Here is a 23,039-nt window from a genome sequence, read left to right on the forward strand (position 1 = left end):
GCATTCTGCAGCACCTGGGTATGCCTGGTACCAATGCAAGAGTCCTGTTTGTCGACTTCAGCTCGGCTTTCAACACAATCATCCCCAACATCCTCCTCCCCCAAACTACTCCACCTAGGAGTCCCTGATGCTATGTGTTCTTGGATTGTGGACTTTCTGACTGATAGAAAACAAGTTGTGAAAGCTGGGAATTCACCTCTCAAGTGCGGTCCATCAGCACAAGAGCCCCCCAGAACTGTGTACTCTCACCCCTGCTCTTCTCCCTGTACACCAACGACTGCACCTCAGAGGTGCATCAGTAAAGATAATCAAATTTTCTGATGACACTACCATCATTGGCCTTATCAAGGACGGGGACGAATCGGCCTACAGACAAGAAGTGGACCGATTGGCCCGGTGGTGCAGCAGCAACCATCTAGAGCTCAACCCACTCAAAACATTGAGATGGTAGTGGACTTTAGGAAGAAGGCTGTTGATGTTACTCCGCAAACTATTGCTGACAGTGTGGTGTCGTTAGTGGACTTCTTCAAGTTCCTAGGAACCACAATCTCCCGGGACCTTGAATGGGGGCCCAACACTGATACTATTGTTGGAAAACGCAGCAGAGGCTATTCTTCCTTAGGCAACTGAGGAAGGTCAACATCCAACAGAAGCTTCTAATCCGCGATTGTGGAGTCTGTTCTGTGTTCCTCGATACTGGTCTGGTGCGGCTCCGCCAGCAAGAGAGACAAATGCAAACTCTAAAAGGTTGTCAGAACTGCGGGGAAGATCATCGGGATGGACCTTCCATATGTCCAGGACCAGTACCTGTCCAGAGCAATAAAGCAGGCTACGAAGATAGTCAAGGACAAACTACATCCTGGTCATGGTTTGTTTAACCTGCTGCCATCAGGCAGACGCTAGAGCGCTATTCCCACCAGAAGCCTAAAAACTTTCTTCCCTCAAGCAGTTCACCTGTTGACGCGTGAACTCATAAACTCCTCACTGTCTAGTCGCGCCATAACCCTTTGCACATAATCTAACATGATGTCCCCTCGGAATAACTTTCTGTATGACTGTACATGCCCCCCCCCCCCCCCTGTTTATATTGTTTATACTGTATATTGTTTACTTGTTACCCAACCTGGCTGCTGCACAGCAAACCGAAAACAAATTCCTAGTATACGCAAGTATACCTGGCCAATAAACCTGATTCTGATGGTAAACATGCCGACAAGTGCTGTCAGAAAGGCCACAGGCCGTGTCAGTGGTAACCACCAGGATGATGATTCAGAAGCCGCCAATCATACGCAGCCGGCGCCGGCCGGACCTGGGACACCTGCAGCATTACTGCAGAAGAGAGTCTCTGAGCAAGCCTGGAGAAATACCTGGATGGTAGGTAAGTGTTTCTTAGTCACTGGATCATGACATGGGGAACACAGTCTAAGATATCCCCTAGGCAGCAAGTTTATAGTTTGTCGTGTTCTCAACAGTTATAGAGCTATTGGGGTGGAAACTACTATTGGTCGGTGGAAATATAATTAATTTTGGTATTGAAATATTTTTAGGTGGTGAGATAACAACCACAATGAAAGGGCAGAAAGACAATCAATGACACGGACCAATACAGATGGTGACAGGTGTTTGGAGGATAGGTAGATAGGTAGTTTTGAGTATCATCCGCATACAGATAATACTGAAATCCAAAAGAGCTGGTTAGTTTGCCAAGAGATGTGGTATTGATTGAGAGAAGCAGAGGAACTCAGCCTTGAGGTTCTCCAACTGATAGAGGTATAGAAGAGGAGGTAGAATCAGAGAAGCAAACACTGAAAGATCAATTAGATAGGTACAATGAGAACCAAGAAAGGGCTGTGTTCTGAGGACCTGGGGATTGTAGAGGTTGTATGAGAAGAGAATGGTCAACAGTGTTAAAAGCACCCGAGAGATCTAGATGAATACCGAATTAAAAATAATACATTTTCACATTTTTAAATAACATTTTGGGCATGACGGGTTATTCTGTGGGTCCAGATATTGTGCTTACTGTATGTCATGGTCTCGATTCGAGACCTTAAAGTTTGGCCCCGCTGTTTACACGTCTGTCTGCTGGTTGTTCCCCGAGGCAGCTTCCTGAGCTTTTGAAGATGCGTTTCTTCAATCAAAACAGTGTCTAGGAATACGTTTGTGGCAGTAATGGAACTTGTGGGCCCAGATGCAAAAATATAATTTTGCCCACCCTCCTCCACCCCATCCCAAGCTCACAATATGCAACACGGCAGTGGGTTACAGGGAGAGGATGGCAGGGGAAGTCAGAGCATGACAGGGAAAAACAGGAGGTGAAATGGGCAGCAGTGGGCGTTAGTCCTCAGGGCCCCAGTTCACTGCATCTGCTGCATCAATGGTAGTTCCACCTCTGGGCTTTGGAATTCCTGCAGCGGTTCACTTAGGCCCAGTCTGCTACAGACGCAGGTGGTCTTGGTTCTATCTTGACTGGCATCAGCTGATCACTATCCCCCAATTTTAGAAAGTCTGCAAGTCAGCTGACTGCACCCCCCAATCGTAGCTGTCCACCATGTTTAAAAGGACCAGATCATTCAGACTCGGTGTGTTCCTGTGCTTCCCAGAACGTTGTATACCAAATGTCTATTGATTTGTAATCAGGTAAGAACAGCAGTATCAGCTGGTTCCACTCCAGTGCAGCATCTCAGGTTCCAGCCCAGTTCTACCATTTCCGGCCTAGCACAGTCTATCTAGTTCCAGACTGGTTCTACCAGTTTCAGCCCAGTTTCACCTATCTGGTTCCATCATGATTCTGCCAATTTCAGCTAGACGATGCCTATCTGTTTCCAGCCCAGTTCTGCTGGTTCCAACAAAGCAATGCCTGCCCGGTTCCAACCTGGTACTGCCGGTTCCATCCCAGTGATGCCTCTCCAGTTCTAGCCCGGTTAGGCCGGTTCTAGCCCAGCACAATCTCTCTGGTTCTATCCTGGTTCTGCAGGTTCCAGCCTGGCGCAGTCTAGCACCAGGCCATAAGAGACTATCTGCTTCCATCCCAGTTGTAACGGTTCCAGCCTGGTTCAGCAACTCCAGCCCAGTGTAGACTATCTAGTTCCAGTCCGATTCTGGTGGTCCCGGCCTGGCATAAACTCTCCGGTTCCAGTAAGGTCCAGAAACTCCTACTAGTTCCAGCCCAGCATAACCGTTCTGTTTCCAGCCTGACAAGGCTGCGCCGGGTTGAAAATGGCTGGAGTTGATGAACCATTTTTCCACCCGGCACAGCCTATCTGGTTCCAGCCCGGTTCAATCGGTACCATTGCCTTATCTACTAACCTAATGGCTGTCAGTCTTTCATCCGTGTAGAAACATTTGCGGGAATTGGGGAACAAGTCACTTAACACAAGTAGAGATAATAATGTATGTAGCAATAGAATATCCACAATATATACAATAGGGTGCTTTAGTATATGCAATGGCTGGTAGAGGTGCTCCCCTGAGAGTATAGATAAGTACACGAGGAACAAAGAAAGTACTCTCTTTTTTGGGGGGCACTGCTTTGACAAAAGTATTTTTAAAACTTAACTTTTTCATTTTATCACATATAAAGAATAAAATCGACACACAATGACGCTAACAACACAAAAAAACACGTAAAGGGAGTAGATAACACTAAGGAAGTGCTCTACCCAAAATACACCTTCATAGATATGGCAATTTCTTATATGTTGTGCATAACAATTCAATATGTACAATCAAAATTTTATATGATTCTGATAGGTGAGGAGGCACTAATTGATGGATATCCTGAGATATCTCTAATGGTGCATTGCAAAATATTTCTCAATTATGCACAGTAGATTGAGCAGTCATATTTCCAGAAATGAATAGGTTATTACTGTACGTGTTCACTAATATGTCAGGTGGTGCTCTTAACAATTGGTAGATAAACAGTGGATAATAGGTGTAATTTATTTCTTTCTTTATTTTATTTATTTATTAACAGTTTCTTATATAGCGCAACATATTCCGTTGCGCTTTACAATAGCAGACAGTGATACAACAAAACAGGTTATTTACAGACAGTCAAAATTTACAGACAGTCAATGTAGGAGGGCCCTGCTCGCAAGCTTACAATCTATAGGGAAATAGGCATTGATACATAAGGATAGATACTGTATTCTTTATTGCATCGATTCCACCAGAACGCAAGGTTCTATGACTGGTTCTGGAATTTGATAAGCTTGCCTGAAGAGATGAGTCTTCAGGAAACGCTTATAGGTTTGGAGACTGGAGGAGAGTCTTATTGTGCTTGGGAGGGCATTCCACAGAGTGGGTGCAGCACGAAGAAAGTCCTGCAGTCGGGAATGGGAGCGAGTAATGAGTGTGGATGAGAGACGCAGATCTTGTGAGGAGCGTAGAGGTCGGGTTGGATGATATTTTGAGATAAGAGAAGATATGTATGTTGGTGTAGTTTGGTTTATGGCTTTGTGTGTAAGTAAAATAATTTTGTATTGAATACGGTAGAATACAGGTAACCAATGAAGTGACTGACAGAGTAGCTTTGCAGACGATGAACGTCTGGCTAGGAAGATTAGCCTTGCACCTTGTAATGACAGTAAATCAATCAAGTGCACAATTAGGTCAATCAAGAACTGTAACACAAATAATGGTTAGTATGAAAGCAGTTTACCAGGTTCTGATATTAACTATTTGGGTCAATTAAGCAGCATAATACTGCTTTCACATTGCAGAAATGGGTAATGACACGGTATTCTTAAATGGGACTTTAAAACGGGTCTGAGCCTTGAGACCTTTCACATTGCAGGTGAAAACCGTTTTAAAAAATACCATTCAAACATTCAACCCGTTTAACCCCCAAGGGACACGTTTCAAGCCATTGAAATAGAGCCATTCACACTGCCTAAAAAACGGCTTGAAAACATGTAGGACTCTGCTTTTTAACCGTGTTGAAATACCAGTTAACTTTAACCGGTAAATCAACTTTGGCACTTTCACATTGCAGCCTTAAACGTTTTAAAATGGGAAAAAACGGCAATATACCGTTTTAAAAGTGCGATGTGAAAGGGGTATAAATTTCACAGGTCCCGATATAAACAATTTGAGTCAATTAGGATTATTCAGCAATCAGACAATTCTAAGGTCAATTCAAATTAATTGTATAATTTCACAGGTTCTGATAATAATATATTTTTTTTAAACAATTAGGAAGTGTCTCACTGCTGTTCAATTTAATGAAAAGATGGTTTGTTAGTAGAAAACCAATATACTAGGTTTCACTACTGTGCTGCAGGCAAACCTTAATAAATGAAATATATAATTCTTATATCCCCTGGATATATAATTATCGAGTTGACAATTAAGGTGTGCAATATAAAGCTGGCTCACAAGTATGTGTCTCTCTTGAGACTCGCCTGGATACGGTACAGTATATAGAAAAGAGGGAATGGGGGTTTAATAGAGTGATGAATGACTGAGAAATTAACCTACTGATTCCAGGACAACTGCTTCTTGTAATGGCAGCTACAAGTGAGCGAGTCTCTTAGGTCTCAGTTAATGGGTGAAAGGGAGGGCACAACTGCTGTCCAGAAATATATTGGACAGATCTCTGTTAAGCTGTGTACACATGCTTAGATTTTTCCCTGTTTTCGATTCGATTTTGCTTATAGAACCAAAATCGAATCCACATCGAATGGTTTTTAGGACACTTTCGATCTGCATTCGATTCGATGCGCGCTCCCGTTTTCTTAAAATCGAATAGAAAAATCGGTACTTGTGTATTATCACGGCGCCCGTCGTGTCGCATCGCATACCACTAATTAAGGTATGCGAGGGACCCAATTTGAGCCTTTCCCCAGGATGAGTGTACAATTTTAATATCGCGTCGCATCGCATGCCATTATAATGGCATGCGATGCAATGCGACGCGATTTCAATGTTAAATGCCCACCCAGACCCCATTTTTAATTGTATCCCCACCCTGATGCAGGGCCGTCTTTCCCATTGGGCTGAATGGGCAGTTGCCCAGGGGCCCAAGGATTGTAGGGGCCCAGCCCACTGGGGAAGACGGCACTGCTCTGGGGAATGGCGGTGGGCGGCTGGGATGCGGTCAGCGGCTGTCAGCGGCGACTCAGCGGTGGCGGCGGTGATCCAGGCAGCGGGGGGCTGGGATCTTGATGTAGCAATCTGGGCGGCATATGTCGGGGATGCTCCGGGCAGCAGCTGTCAGCGTTGTCCATACAGGCAGTGGCGACTCAGACCTTGCTGTAGCGCTATTTGCCGGTGGGCGGGAAGCGCTGCTGATTCTGAAAATTCTGGCCGGACGTTGATTGGCCTGACGCTCAGCCAATCAGTGTCCGGCCATTCTTTTCAAAATCTGCAGCGCTTCCTGCCCGGCAGCAAATAGCGCTACATCAAGTTCTGAGCGAGCTGCCTGGACGGACAACGCTGACAGCTGCTGCCCGGATCCCCGCCACACAACTCCCAGCCCTCCTCTGCTGCTGCACATAGGTGGGTGGAGGGGGGCCCTAAAAATTATTTTGCCCAGGGGCCCAGTAGATTGTTAAGACGGCCCTGCCCTGATGGGTAATGACAATGTTAAATGCCCCTCCATTGTTAACGCCACCCCACTATCAACGCCACCCCGAAGCGTGGCGAGCGGCGGCGGTACGCGTCCTCTGACCTTTTCATACCCCCACTATCCACGTCGGCGTGGAGTTGAACTTATATAGTGTGGCGAGCGCAGCGAGGGGACGCGCATTACTTCCCAAGTATTCCGCGCGCTTTGGGCTCAGTGGCTCGCTGCGCTCGCCACACTATATAAAATCAACTCCGCGCCAACGTGGATAGTGGGGGTATGAAAAGGTCGGAGGAAGCGTTGATAGTGGTGTGGCGTTAACAATGGGGGGCATTTGAACATAGTCATTACCCATCAGGGTGGGTGTACAATCTAAAATCGGGTCTGGGGGGGGGGGCATTTAACATAGGAATCAGGCATCTGGGTGCCTGTACAATTAAAAATCGGGTATAATCGCGTCGCATCGCATGCGATCATATGGCATGCGATGCAACGCGATTTTGTGGTTGTACAATGCCCTGCGATGGAAATAGGGGGCGCTGTGAAAATACACAAGTACCGAAAAATCTACTGTGCAGCCAAGGAAATCTCGAATTTGATCCAGTAAATCGAATGAGTACATTGTGCCTACATTGTGAAATCGAAATCTGCTGCGATCCCCCCTTCAGCGCCGCCGGCTGCATCCCCCATAGGTTTCTATGGGGGATGCGAAGCTGGCCGATGTATCAACATCGGGCAGCTCGGCTTCGCACCCCTGGGCTATCGCCATTCTGGGATGGCAATAGCCCATTGTAGCCTATGGCTACACATCGCACTGCCCGAGCCGCTGACTCAAAAATACCCTACTATACTATTGAACACACACACCTCAGCAACATGCACCCCCCCCCCCCACACACCCACAAATGTCACTGTACACTATCAATGTACATCTTACTCTGTAACCGCTTTTTAATTAAACAAAACAATCCACACCCCCTTCCAAATCATATGCTCTCTATTTAACACATTTCACCTATAACTGCAATACAGGGCATCTTACATACAATTCTAACCATATGTCTCACAATACAAACGTTCACAAATTAAGGGGGCGCAGCCCCTCACGACGGTGAAGAGCGCCCGTAGGGCACGATGAATCACCTAGTTGCTGAATATAAGGGGAGACAAAGAAATGCGCAGATATGACAGAAACAGTAAAAGATGCTGTGGTTTACAAAAACACAAATATAGGAGTCACTTTAGGCATCTGCCTGGGGCGCCGGCCACTGGAGAGCGGCAGGAGGGAGCAGGGTGTATGAAGGTGAGCAACTCATCCCCTCTGTGGAGCCACTCGGCTGCCACATCTGGAGGCCATATCGCCAGAAGGATATAAATACATTAGAGACTGTACAAAGAAGGGCAACTAAAATGGTGCATGGCCTACATCACAAAACGTACCAGGAAAGACTAAAAGATCTTAATATGTATAGTTTAGTGCAGAGAAGGGAAAGGGGGGACATGATAGAAACTTTCAAATATATCAAGGGTTTTAACAAGGTACAGGTGGGAGACATTCTACACAGGAAGAGGAGCAGCAGAACACGAGGACATGCACTGAAACTAGAGGGAGGAAGATTCAGGGGAAATGTGAGGAAGAATTACTTCACAGAAAGAGTAGTAGATAAGTGGAATAGTCTCCCATCAGAGGTGGTAGAGGCAAATACAGTAGAACAATTTGAACATGCTTGGGATAGGCATATTGATATCCTTACAAAAAAAATAAGGATCAAATATGGTTTGAGGTAACATGTTTAAAAAAGGGGCAGACTAGATGGGCCAAGTGGTTCTTATCTGCCGGCAAATTCTATGTTTCTATCTCTCCCCCCCCCCCCCCCACTGGGGTGATGCGGCGGAGGGAGCAGGATGGATGTGAGCAACTCTCCCCGACCCCATGGAGTGGCGCGGCAGCCCAATCCCCCCCCCCACGGAGCGACCCGGCCCTGGCGTCGCTCAGTATTCCTCCCAGCCCCTCAGCTTTGTTTCCTTTGTGACGTCATGTTTGTGGGACTGAAAAAAGTCCACTTTTAATGACACCAATAGGTTATGCTGTGCTGACCTGGGTCCAGTGTGAAAGCAGCCAACCAGAGAATAACCTGGGTTGAAGTGCAGTGTGAAAGGTGTCAAAAAGGAGCCTGACCCAGGTCGCAGCAGGGATGGACCCCTGTTCAAAATACAGGGTTGGACCCAGGTTTGCAGTCTAAAAGTTCAACATAAATCGAACAATAAGGGGTTTATTTGGAAAATACACAAAAAATTAGTCTCTTGTACCACTTGTAGTAGCCATGGGTACGTGGAACCCTTAATCAGGTCCTGCTTGTTAGTGATCCACCATTGTCCTGCATGTACATAGAGGACATCGCTAAGGAGCCACAGAAGTGCACACGGTTAATGATATAGGAGGATCCTGGGACCGCTGGAGATGCCGGAGACGGTGCCAGGGGCCTGCCGTGGACGCCGAGGGACCATCGGGGAACCACCAGGGAACAGGTAAGTACGTTTAAAAGAAATATTCCAAAATCCGGAAAAATCACTTATCCAGAATGCTCGTGGTCCCGAGCATTTCGGATAAGGGATACCCAACCTGTATGTATCCACACCCCATTTTACTGTGTGCATGTTGGGGGTGAGTTTAATTACCCAAAACACTTGTGTGATCAGATTCGATGCGACATCGCAATGTCATGTCCCATCGCATCTTATGGTGTCCAAGTGCTTTTGTTCCAGCACCTGATGTCGCCTGACAGGTGCCACACCGGGCACTAGAAGAGGGCTGTTGGTGGAGTGGGCAGCAGGACGGCTGGCGTGAGGCGGTAGTCAGCAACATTTTAAACCACTGGGCGGATATTATTGGCTGAGAGAGATCTCAGCCATTAACAATAACTGGAAGGAATGTCACAGGCAAATTCTATCTAAAGGTAAGTATAGGTTATACTTCCTTTAGACACTCACTTCAAATCAGAGGTCTCAGCCACTCAGAGGGCTCACATTCAGACGGCCACTGATTGGCTGAGAGAGCTCTCTCAGAGGGCCGACCAGTCTTTTTAAATGATTTTTCAAATTTTGCCGCCCATGCTGACTACCGCCACACGCCAGCCCTCCTGCCACCCGCTCTGCTACACCGTTGACCGCCAACAGGGCTCCTGCCATCCGCCGATCTAATTGGGAGGGTTAAAAATCGCATGCGATTGCTTAAACCAAACAGCGTCTGGAGTCCTTCAGCGATATCCTGTGTGCGCTTTCCCATAAATGCACCTTTTCAGGACAGCTGATGGCTGATAATGGCAATATAAAAACAATTTATGAAGCTGGCAGCGCGTCTTTGACTTCCAGGCTTCCACTAATCTACGACTGTGACGTGGTGGAAGTGGTCATCGCTGATGTCACAGACCCTCCCACAAAATTCTGGGCACGTCTGCATTTTTCCACAAGAAAATGGCAGGCTTTCACCCCTAAATGGCAGGTTCCTGTCAGTCACACTGCGAGGGGATTATCTTTACAATCTATACGCATTTTCCCCTTGCACTTGTACGCATTCATTTGATAATCACTTGATTTGCATTTTTTCTATTTAGCGATCCATGATGAATTAGGCCAAATGTGCACAACCCGCTACACCCAATCTTCACCACCTCGCTATAACCAGTGTGCCCCGCCCCCCACTATAGCCAATTGTTTTGACATTATTAACAGTTTCTTATATATCGTACACATATTCCGCAGGGCTTTACGTCAGTCCCTGCCCCAGTGAAGCTTACAATCTATATTCCCTATCACATATACAGTACACGCACACACAGATATTCCATGGTTAATTTGTTGGGAGCTAAATAACCTACCAGTATATTTTTGGATTGCGTGAGGAAACCGGAGTACCCAGATGAAACCCACACAAGTACGGGGAGACTATACAAACACAATTAGGGCCATGGTGGGATTTGAACACATGACCTCAGCGCTGTGAGGCAGTAATGCTAACCATAACACCATCCGTACAACCCCCCACTATAACCAATGTGCACAGCCCCCTGCTATAACCAATGTACACCACCTCACTATAGCCAATGTGCACCACCGCACTATAGCCAATGTGCACCACCCCCTGCTATACCCAATATGCAACACCCAGCAATAGCCAATGTGCACCACCCCCTGCAATTGCTAATGTGCACCACCCTCTGCTATACCCAATGTGCACCACCCCCTGCAATAACCAACGTGCACCACCCCCGCTATACCCAATGTGCACCACCCTACTATAGCCAATGTGCACCACCGCATTTTAGCCTATGTGCATCACCCCCTGCTGTAGCCAATGTGCATCACCCCCTGCTATAGCCAATGTGCAGCACCCCCTGCTATACCCAATGTGCACCACTGCACTATAGCTAATGTGCACAACCCCCTGCTAGAGCCAATGTGCTCCACCCCGCTATAGCCAATGTGCAGCACCCCACTTTAGCCAATGTGCACCACCCCTCTGTAGCCAATGTGCACCACCCTGCTATAGCCAATATGCACCACCCCCTGCTATAGCCAATATGCACCACACCACTATAGATAATGTGCACCCCCGCTATACCCAATGTGAACCACCTCGCTATAGCCAATGTGCACCACCCCCTGCTATAGCCAATGTGCACCACCCACTAAGGCCAATGTACAGTACCCTGCTATAGCCAATGTGCACCACCCCCTGCTATAGCCAATGTGCACCACCCAATATAGCCAATGTACAGTACCCTGCTATAGCCAATGTGCACCACCCACTATAGCCAATGTACAGTACCCTGCTATAGCCAATGTGCACCACCCAATATAGCCAATGTACAGTACCCTGCTATAGCCAATGTGCACCACCCACTATAGCCAATGTACAGTACCCTGCTATAGCCAATGTGCACCACCCCCTGATATAGCCAATGTGCACCACCCCCTGCTATAGCCAATGTGCACCATCCCCTGCTATAGCCAATGTGCACCACTCCCTGCGATAACCAGTGTGCACCACCCCCTGCTATAGCCAATGTGCAGCACCCCCTGCTATAGCCAATGTGCACCCCCCACGACATAGCCAATGTGCACCCCCCACGACATAGCCAATGTGCACCACCCTCTGCTATACCAATGTGCACTGCCCCCTGCTATAGCCAATGGGCAGCAACCCCCGCTATACCCAATGTGCACCACCGCACTATAGACAATGTGCACCACCCCATTGTAGCCTATGTGCTGCACCCCGCTGTAGCCAATATGTACCACCCCCTGCTATAGCCAATATGCACCACACCACTATAGATAATGTGCACCACCCCACTATAGCCAACATGCACCACCCCCTGCTATAGCCAATGTGCACTCCCCCTACTATATCCAATGTGCAGAACCCCGCTATAGGCAATGTGCACCACCCCGCTGTAGCCAATATGCACCACACCACTATAGATAATGTTCACCACCCCACTATAGCCAAGGTGCACCACCCCCTGCTATACCCAATGTGAACCACCTCTCTATAGCCAATGTGCACCACCCCCTGCTATATCTAATGTGCAGCACCCCGCTATAGCCAATATGCACCATCCCACTATAGCCAATGTGCACCACCCCGCTATAGTTAATGTGCACCACCCCCTGCTATAGCCAATGTGTAGCACCCCGATATTGCCAATGTACACCACCCTCTGCTTTACCAATGTGCACCACCCCCTGCTATAGCCAATGTGCACTGCCCCCTGCTATAGCCAATGTGCAGCACCCCCCCAGTATACCCAATGTGCACCACCCTACTATAGCCAATGTGCACCACCCCCTGCTATAGCCAATGTGCAGCCCCCCCCCACTATACCCAATGTGCACCACCCTACTATAGCCAATGTGCACCACCGCACTATAGCCAATGTGCACCACCCTCTGCTATAGCCAATGTGCAGCACCCAATTCTAGCCTATGTGCAGCACCCCGCTGTAGCCAATGTGCAGCACCCCGCTGTAGCCAATGTGCACCACCCTGCTATAGCCAATATGCACCACACCACTATAGATAATGTACACCACCCCACTATAGCCAACTTGCACCACCCCCTGCTATACCCTATGTGCAGCACCCCGCTATAGCCAATGTGCAGCATCCCATTATAGCCAATGTGCAGCACCCCGCTATAGCCAATGTGCACCACCCTGCTGTAGCCAATGTGCACCACCCTGCTATAGCCAATATGCACCACACCACTATAGCCAACGTGCACCACCCTCGTTATAGCCAATGTGCACCACCCCCTGCTATATTCAATGTGCAGCACCCCCTGCTATAGCCAATATGCAGCACCCTGCTATAGCCAATGTGCACCACCCCCTGCTATAACCAGTGTGCACCACTGCCTGCTATAGCCAATGTGCTGCACCCCTGCTATAGCCAATGTGTACCACCCTGCTATAGCCAATGTGCAGCACCCCGCTATAGCCAATGTGCAGCACCCCAATATCGCCAATGTTCACCACCCTCTGCTTTACCAATGTGCACCACCCCCTGCTATAGCCAATGTGCACTGCTCCCTGCTATAGCCAATGTGCAGCACCCCCCCCCCCCCGCTATAGCCAATGTGCACCACCCTGCTATAGCCAATGCGAACCACCTCGTTATAGCCAATATGCACCACCCACTGCTATATCCAATGTGCAGCACCCCCTGCTATAGCCAATATGCAGCACCCCACTATAGTCAATGTGCACCACCCCCTGCTATAGCCAATGTTCACCACCCCGCTATAGCTAAGGTGCACCACCCCCTGCTATAGCCAATGTGCACCACCCCCTGCTATAGCCAATGTGCACCACCCCCTGCTATAGCCAATGTGCACCACCCCCTGCTATAGCCAATGTGCACCACCCCCTGCTATAACCAATGTGCACCACCCCCTGCTATAGCCAATGTGCACCACCCCCTGTTATAACCAGTGTGCACCACTGCCTGCTATAGCCAATGTGCCCCACCCTGCTATAGCCAATGTGCACCGCCTCGCTATAGCCAATGTGCACCACCCTCTGCTATAGCCAATGTGCACCACCCCTCTATAGCCAGTGTGCACCACCCCGCTATAGCCAATGTGCTCCACCCAGCTATATCCAGTCTACTCCTCCCCACTATATATCCAATCTGCTCCACCCCATTATATCCAGTCTACTATACCCCACTATATCCAATCTGCTCCACCCCAATTTAACCAATTTATAATTATCATATGAAGACAATGCTCTCTTACATTTGCACAAAACACAGCGCAGGTGTCATTTTAGATATGACATAGTTCCAGGGAACACAAACTGGCCAGTGACATGTTCTCTACAGATTAAAATGTTGTGTCACTACCGAAGTTGCCATGCCATGTTCTTTGTACCATTTTTTTCCCTTACCTATATTATATGTTAATTATTTTTGGAAAATTTTGAAAATTGTGAATTGATCCTCATAAAACTACTGTTCTATATCTAATTCTGATGTTTGTAACAATGTTGATACATGAGGCTCAATAAAACATATTTTGGAAAAAAAAATGTTGCGTCACTTCTGTAAACGTGCCATTTAGAACGGAACACTTTATGGTTTTATTACAGATATTAACACCCCTCCAAGTGTCAGGCACGTGGGCGTTAGATGATATTCAGCCAAGCTATATATATAGCTGTAAAACTGAGAGGGCGAGTAAGGTGAAAAGGGCAAAGATTTTACTGGCCGGGTCTTCTAGCAAAATCATTTTACATTCCCGGCATTGTCATGATCAGAAGCGCCAGGTTTTACAACTTGAAGTATTGTAATTGTACCCCTGTCATATATATATTATTTTAATAAATGTAAATGACTATATTTTCAAACATCAGATGATCATCATCAAAACATCAGCAATGATTGGCAGCACAGCAGACACTGGGGGGGGGGGGGGGGGTATGGGTCATAGGGTCGACACACCTAAGGTGGACATGCACTTTTTTTAACACCTGAAAAGGTTGACATGGGCTTTGGTTGACAGGGTCATTAGGTCAACACAAGCATTAGGTTGACATGGGTTTTTCAAATTTTTTCGTCCCAGATGTCAACACAGTCGACATGGACACCGTATTGTTGCACCGCTGTGCTCGCCATGCTTCAGGCATGGTGCCTCACTACGCGTGGCACACTATTTTATTCTCCCACCAAGCCCTATTGGATGGTAGGGCATGAAATACCACCGGTCGGCTCCAAAAAAAAAACGTGAAAACCCCCATGTAGACCTTTTGACTGTCGACGTTGCCCATGTCAACCTAATGCTTGTGTCAACCTAATGACCATGTCAACCTAAGCCCATGTCCACAAATTCAGGGATCATCCTAAGCTCATGTCGACCCAATGCATGCGTCGGGTGTGTCATACTAATTGTATGCTCTTGTCTCTGGGAGAAGCCCCAATGTAGGGCACTTCAGCAGGCAAAGTCAGCCTGTAACTCCTAAGCCCATGCCCCATTGCCACAAAAGGTGTGAATTTGCATAATTTAGCCCGCCCCCTAAGTACGGAGTCCTGGGTATTATCTCCTCATTCTGCCTGTTTCACAAGGAAGTGCAGGGGCGTAGCAAGGGTGGAGCACAAGCTCCGGGCGCTGGAGCCGTGCACCACAAATTGTGCTGCCGGCTCCCCTGCACTGCCTGCCCGATCACCTGCCTGCTTGCTTCCCGCCCGCTCCCCGCTGTGCCTGGTCGCTCCCCGATGTGTCCAGCCGTGCCCCGCTATGCCTGGCTGTTTCTCCATGTCCCATTCGGCTCCCTGCTTATTCCTGCTCTGGTGTGCATGAAGAAGAACCTGGAGCAATGGTGGAAGTTAGTGTGCCCGCTTCAGGGCAAATGCCTGACGGCACCTACCTTCCATTGTCTCCGGTATTAACGCTGCTGTATTGTGTACATCTCTGAATCAGGTCGGGTGTTAATTATATATAAACAGCAGTAACTTTGATCCAGCCTAAATAAATTATTAAGAAAACATATTCCAGCATACTGCTTCTACGATTACATCTTTATTATTGATGGGTGCATTTTATTGCACAATATTTTTAAACGCCACTATTTTCAGTTCAAGCCTCCCGATGGACCATTAGCCAATAGTTGCTTGCGGTCCAGCAGCCAATCAGAAGCAGCATTGGTGGCTGCTGGACTGCTAGCGACTTAATTGAAAATTGTGGCGGACAGGCTCAGCCGGGCACAGCGGGGAGCGGGTGGGCTGCAGTCCCCCTTGACAACGAGCTATTTAGTCTCCTTTGACAATGAGCAATTTCAGTCCCCCTTGGCAACAAGCAATTTCAGTCCCCCTTGGCAACAAGCAATTTCAGTCCCCCTTGGCAACAAGCAATTTCAGTCCCCCTTGGCATCAAGCAATTTCAGTCCCCCTTGGCATCGAGCATGAAGCCCCTTAATATCGAGCATAAAGCCCCTGGCATCGAGCATGAAGTTCCTAGGAATGAGCATGTAGGTAAGTGGCACTTATGTGTCAAATGTTTAATGGGCATTACGTTTTGTTACATGCATCATGTGTGGCCTTATGTGTAATTGGCATTACGGCATGTGGCTTTATGTGTAATGGGTATTACAAAGTTTGGTAAAATATGCAATGGCCATTACGGTGTGTGGTATAATGTAAGGCCGCGCCCCCTTTTCGCTGCGCAAGAGCCCCGCCTACAACAAATCAGCGGGGGGGGGGGGGGGGGGAGAGACATGCCCAGGCTCTGTGTGGCACCTAGCACCTGTGAGTGGCGGTTGCTAGAAGATTATCTTCAGGCTCTGTGTATCTGACTGGTTGCATTATGTGCAACCAGATCAGATAATTAACTGCAGTGGCGTATCTATAATGGTTGCAGTATGCACAGTGCACACAGGCCCCTGAGTCCACTCCGCAAACGTTGCACCCATTTTTGTAATAATTACTCTCCTGCGTCCAGCGGCAGCAGGAGCGCTTCTGCAATCTTTGGAAAAATGGTGCAGAATCCACAACACTGCAAAAATGTTGATCGCACCATTTTTCCGTAGATTCGCACATGCTCAGTAGGGTCTGAGTGCTCTAGTGCAAAAAGGAAAAATAAATAAATAAACTTTTTCAAGTGCTCAGAAAACTATAGTTATTAAGGTACTTGTTTCCTAGCACGGCCACAACGATCATGATCGGGGGCATCGTGAGGAAAAATCGGGGGCATCGCGGCCATCGCATGCACTAAAAAATCGGGTGCGATGGTACCGACGCGATGCCCGCGATTTCCCCATAGGGAACAATGTTAAATGCCTCAATTTACCCGCGATGCCCCCGATTTCCCATAGGAATCAATGTTAAATGGCTCAATTTACCCAAATCATCATAGGGAACAATGGTAAATGGGCCAGAAAACCCAAAAAAACACCAATGTCCCCCCAAAAGTAGTTGACGCCACCCCACGATCACTGCGAACCCGAAGCGTGGCGAGCGAAGCAAACCCGCAAGGGGCGGCGGTACGCGTCCTCCGACCTTTTCATACCCCCACTATCCACGTCGGCGTGGAGTTGAGAATAGAATAGTGTGGCGAGCGCAGCGAGCCCGAAGCGTGGCGAGCGCAGCGAGGGGACGCGGATACCTGTGAAGCCCGCAAAGGGACGCGTTTACCTGTGAAGGTATCCGCGTCCGCTCGCCACGCTTCGGGCTCGGTGGCTCGCTGCGCTCGCCACACTATTCTATTCTCAACTCCACGCCGACGTGGATAGTGGGGGTATGAAAAGGTCGGAGGACGCGTACCGCCGCCGCTCGCCACGCTTCAGGTTCGCGTTGATCGTGGGGTGGCGTAAACTACTTTTGGGGGGACATTTCACTGTTCAGGGGTGCTTTTTTGGGTTTTCGGGCCCATTTACCATTGTTCCCTATGATGATTTGGGTAAATTGAGCCATTTAACATTGATTCCTATGGGAAATCGGGGGCATCGCGGCTAAATTGAGGCATTTAACATTGTTCCCTATGGGGAAATCGGTGGCATCGCGCCTGGACCATTTAAGCCATTTTTAGCCGCATACGACGCGATTTTGACTTTTTTCTATGCATTTCAATGGGAAAATCGGTGGCATCGCGTCGGTCGCAGACCACTAAAAATGACACCCGATGCCCGCGATTGTGGCCGTGCTAGGAAACAAGTACCGTTATTAATGATGAAGCATTGCCATCTCGTGGCTGAAGTTGGAATAGCAGTCCACAATAAAATTGTAATTTTATATTCCTACTTGGCCACGGCTCCATTTTGCTGGCAGTTTCGGCAGAGCTCCGGCCACTGCATACTTTCCTTCCTGACCCTCTCCTTCAGCGAGAAACTGCTCTGGTAATGTATGATTGCCATCACCCATACCTTCCAACAGTCCCACGGGAACGTCCTGGTTTTCAGGGACGTTCCTGCATCCTGCCCGGGGCCGACAGTGTCCCGCGGCAGGGGGTTGTTTGCTGTTGGGAGTCCTCCTGTCAGCTGCTGAGCAGTGCTTAATAGACACTATGCGCACTCACACAGCATCTATTCCTGCAGCCAGAGCTGTGGGCATGGCTAGAGCCTCTAGTCCAGGGCTGGGCAACACCGGCCCTCCAGATGTTGATGAACTACACATCCCAGCATGCCTTGCATTAGTTTCAGCATGGCCACATAGCAAAACTAATGCAAAGCATCCTGGGATGTGTAGTTCACTAACATCTGGAGGGCCGGAGTTGCCCAGCCCTGCTCTATGCCATGGGTCTTCAACCTGTGGCCCTCCAGATGTTGTGAAACTACATGTTCCAACATGCATTGCCACATTATTTCCTATCAGAGCATGCCAAAATGGTCAGTGCATTATGGGACATGTAGTTCCACAACATCTGGAGGGCCACAGGTTGAAGACCTGTGCTCTAGGCCATGCCCCCACAGCACCAAAAGGGGCCATGGCCTCGCAGAAAGACGTAAGTATAGGCCATGCCCCTTTCCGGTTAGCCACGTCCCCTAATTTTGGGCGTGCACCGCTTGAATAAGCCAGAAATTTGCGAGGTATGATCACCTGTGGTGAAACACGTTTCTTATCAATGAACTAGTTCACCACAGGTGATGGCAATCATACATTAGGAGGGTAAGTATTAAAAAAATGGGTGCAGCTTGTTTGGTGTGGGCCCCCGTGGTACTCAGAGGCCCTTGTGCACCTCGCACACTGCACCCATTATAAATACGCCGCTGGGATATGGCTGCTAACGGGATTGGTGAGATTGCAGAAGGTTTTGAAGATTCAGTATCTGCTGTGGTCCGTCCCCCTACCTACACTCCAGGGGTACTTAATACTCGTAACTAACCCCTGGTTTTGGGCGAAATAGCAACAAATACTGTTAGATAAATGGACCCCTTAAGATTAGTATGGATGTGGTATTATAGCTCTACAACGGATTCAGTATTGAATCCCGGCGGTCGGGATCCCGGCGTTCAGAATCCCGACGCCGGAATCCCGACAGCCGAAATGCCGACAAGGGGGGGACGTGGATCGCCCCCCCTTGCGGGCTCGCTGCGCTCGCCACGCAGCGGGCCCGGTGCCTCGCTACGCTCGGCACGCTATTTTATTCTCCCTCCAGGGGTGTCGTGGACACCCCAGGAGGGAGAAAGTGTCGGCATTTCGGCGGTCGGGATTCTGAACGCCGGGATCCCGACCGCTGGGATCTTAACTGCATCCCCTCTACAACATCTAGGTAGACAGTAAGTAGGTTCAACAACATATGGGTGACATCATACTTGCCTACCTGACCCTCTCCATGCGGGAGAAAATGCTCTGTTCCTGGACTTCCCTGGTAATGTATGATTGCCAGCACCTGTGGGGAGCTAGGTAAAGGTGTTTCACCACAGGTGATGGCAATCATACATTACCAGGGAAGTCCAGGAACAGAGCATTTTCTCCCGCATGGAGAGGGTCAGGTAGGCAAGTATGGCTGACATGCATTGGGTCGACATATACTAAAGGTTGACAAGTAGAAAAGGTAGACAAAAGAAACTAGATTGGGTCCGCACTGGAGGTATTGTTTTAGTGTAGTTATAAGATGATGCACTAAAGTTCAGAAACAATAATTGAACACAATTTTCGACACCTACTAGAGTAGTATGGTCTAGTTTCGGCATTGGTGGTGCACCCAGAGTCATTGTTGGGGCACGATTATCAACAGATAAGTACTGTTTTGTGAAAAGGTCGGCATGACATGGTTGACACAAGTTTTTTGTGTTTTTGGGATCAAATCTTGTATATTTAGTTATATGTGACCACCATCAGTACAAACTTGTACCCTCCCCACTCACTTTACTCACCCACTTTTCCCAATAGACGTCTATTGGAGAGTAGAGCAATTGTTGGGAAAACATGAGAACAGCTAAAATATGTGTCATCAATGGTTTCTTGTCCTACATTGTTGTACGGGAAGTCGCTATTTTCTTGTTTTGCTTTGCTCATTTGTGTATGTACTTTGTGAGGTGCTGCTGAAACTTTTTTTGTCACCATATAAATAAGTAATAATTAAATCGATGTAATAGTGTTACAGAAATTAAGGGGGGTATTCAATACCTGCAGTAAATGACCTCTCTGGTGAAAATGGGAGGTAGCCTCGGGATTTAACTCCTGTGGCTGTTTTATCCAGGGATAAGTCAGGGACTATGCCTGTATAGAGCCAGTGGCACCATGGAAACTATAATTTAGGAGAGGCATAATACCCACAAGTAACTACTGCAATCGGATTACCAGACTAGTCACTATTCAATGCAACTCTCTGTCCGATAATAGTGTGCAATGTCGTGAATGTCATACTTTAGTTATATATTTTCATTGTCTGCCACATTCAATATGGCGTCTTTTGCAGGCCAGTGACGTCAGTAATGAGCGACGCAAGGCTGCTCCACTTGCTCTGCTGTCCGTTTACATAAGCAGCAGCAGGGAAAGAGGATCTGAGCAAGGTGAGATATAAGTTGTTCTGCGGGGGGTGATCTGTATAGGGCTGTGTTTGTTAGCATGGTGGGTGGGTGGCACTGATGCTGGCATGGCTCTCACTATTGTTTATAATAGGCTCTGTGTACCCACACCAGGCACCTTGTATACTCCATGCAGCTTGTATAGGTTGCAGTGTCAGAGGTAGTATGCCTACAGTTGTGGAACTACATGTCTCAGCATGCCTTTCCAGGACATGTAATTTAGCAACACCAGCTGTTATGAGTATTTCCTAACTACGGTCTACTATGTATAGTCTTGTTGTGTTAATTGAATGCCACAGCAAAAGTGGCATCTCCCTATACATTTAATAATAGCAAATATTGGACTTACTGTGCTGCCGTACTACCCATCCCAGCATGCTTTCACAGTAAAAGTATTGCAGAGCATGCTGGGATTTGTAGTTTCAGAAAAGCAGCTGGCACAGGTTACCTACCACCAAGCAGACCTTTGCTCTTGGTTAGTCTCCCTGGTGTTACAGTATTTTATTATGCAAGCTTGCAGGCTTTCTGTATGAGTTTGGGAGAGCAAAGGTTGGACAAATCTACTGTGTTAATGATTATTTACAACCCCAAACTACAATTTGACCAGTATGACCTGCAGCTGGTATAGGCAATGTTTGGCTGGGTGTTCTTGAACTTGTAGTTCCACACCACTACAGTCAATGAGAGACAGGTTGCTTATACTGCCTGCATCTGTCCTGTCAAATCTGGGACCGTTTTATGTTGTGCATGTGACAAGTGTGAGATGACTCTACTGAGCACTGACGGTCCCAGTCCTCCAGCTGTTCCTAGTTGTGTTTATTACAAGACTCATTGGCTGCATCAGGGGGTGAGGCTCACTATATTTCTTCTGATTGGTGGAGTTCTCAGTCACTTGTTTTAAAGGAACATTGCTATTTGCGGTCATTGTGACGGCAGCATGTGTTATTTTGATACACAATGGTAACTTGTATATTTACATAATTTATTAAATGAGGATAGATACAACCTTATACTGTAAGATATGTGTAGGAATACAGTGTCAGTTATGTAAACCTGAGAATATGTATATACTCATTGACCACTATAGTATGTACAAATCTCTGCAGACATGGGGGGTTATTCTGGTTCACTCGGAAAGGCACAATCAATCTCTAATGGACAAAACCATGTGCACTGCAGGTGGGGCTGATGTAACATGTGCAGAGAGAGTTTTTACACTGCAATATAGATATCAGTTTGAAGTACAAACCCCCCACCCAAATCTAACTCTCTCTTAGGGTGACCAACTCATCCCTTTAATCCAGGACACATATTAATTACACAGGTTCTGTGGCTGGCTTTCACCTGGTTTTAAACTGCCACACCTCAAGACCATTTCACCTGGTTTTAAACTGCCACAGAACCTGTGTAATTAATGTGTCCCGGATTAAAGGGATGAGTTGGTCACCCTAAGAGAGAGTTAGATTTGGGTGGGGGGTTTGTACTTCAAACTGATATCTATATTGCAGTGTAAAAACTCTCTCTGCACATGTTACATCAGCCCCACCTGCAGTGCACATGGTTTTGTCCATTAGACGCATGGGTCTTCAACCTATGGCCCTCCAGATGTTGTGAAACTACATGTTCCAACATGCATTGCCACATTTTTTCCTATAAGAGCATGCCAAAACTGTCAGGGCATGCTGGGACATGTAGTTCCACAACATCTGGAGGGCCACAGGTTGAAGACCTGTGCATTAGAGAGTGATTGTGCCTTTCCGAGTGAACCAGAATAATCCCCATGGTCAAGAGATTTAGTTTTTGTTCAGATAAAACACTACCGACCCTGGTCTTTTGCAGGATTGGAGACCCTGAGTTTAAAGGTGCCCATACACCAAGCTGATTTAGACGAATCCGGCCATGATATCGGGCCAAATCGGCTTAGTTTGATGTCCTCTCAGGTCCCATGAACGTTGGACCTGAGCAGGTGGTCGGACCTGCTGCCCGTCCAACTACTCGACCTGGGACCTCCTTCCTGGGCTGCGGGGTCCGTCCAAGTGGTGGCGGCTGCTGGAGCTTGTAGCGGCATTTTGCCGGGTGGTGGGATGCGACTGCTGAATATTTTGAAATGACTGGCTGGCTGTTGATTGGTTGAGACTTGGCTGAGACTCAGCCGCTCTGACAGACCCCGCTGCCAGCCCCCCGCCACCACCAAAAGCTGTCCGGTCCCCACTGCCCTCCCCCTGCCACCGCAGAAGCTCCCCGGGAGAACTGCATGCAATATATTGCATGTAAAAATGGCACATCAAGTGCCAGATCGCATGTGAGCCTCCCGTGGAGCTGCCAGGGGGCTCTGGGCAAACTGGTCAAACTTGTCCTTAAGACAAATCGGGGCCAGTATATGGGAGCCTTAAGATCCGGATCGACCCTTTCATACAGAAAGGACTCATGTAATTAATGAAATT

General features: G+C 47.9%; 2 protein-coding genes across 2 annotated transcripts in view; one reads left to right on the plus strand and one right to left on the minus strand.

Moving 5' to 3' along the window:
* The window catches only part of KLF1 (KLF transcription factor 1), a 37,031-nt gene extending 16,956 nt beyond the window's left edge, over positions 1-20,075 (minus strand). The window contains exon 1 of the mRNA XM_083180009.1: positions 19,942-20,075. Coding sequence (XP_083036135.1) covers positions 19,942-20,019 — 78 coding nt within the window. The 5' untranslated portion in view covers positions 20,020-20,075. The remainder of the gene's footprint in view (positions 1-19,941) is intronic.
* A 379-nt stretch (positions 20,076-20,454) lies between these two features.
* GCDH (glutaryl-CoA dehydrogenase) overlaps positions 20,455-23,039 on the plus strand; it is a 27,701-nt gene continuing 25,116 nt past the window's right edge. Inside the window, exon 1 of the mRNA XM_083185178.1 lies at positions 20,455-20,580. The gene's annotated coding sequence lies outside the window, so the exon portion shown is untranslated. The remainder of the gene's footprint in view (positions 20,581-23,039) is intronic.

The sequence above is a fragment of the Crinia signifera genome, chromosome 4, assembly GCF_055691185.1.
Source record: "Crinia signifera chromosome 4, ASM5569118v1, whole genome shotgun sequence".
NCBI classification, from domain to species: domain Eukaryota; kingdom Metazoa; phylum Chordata; class Amphibia; order Anura; family Myobatrachidae; genus Crinia; species Crinia signifera.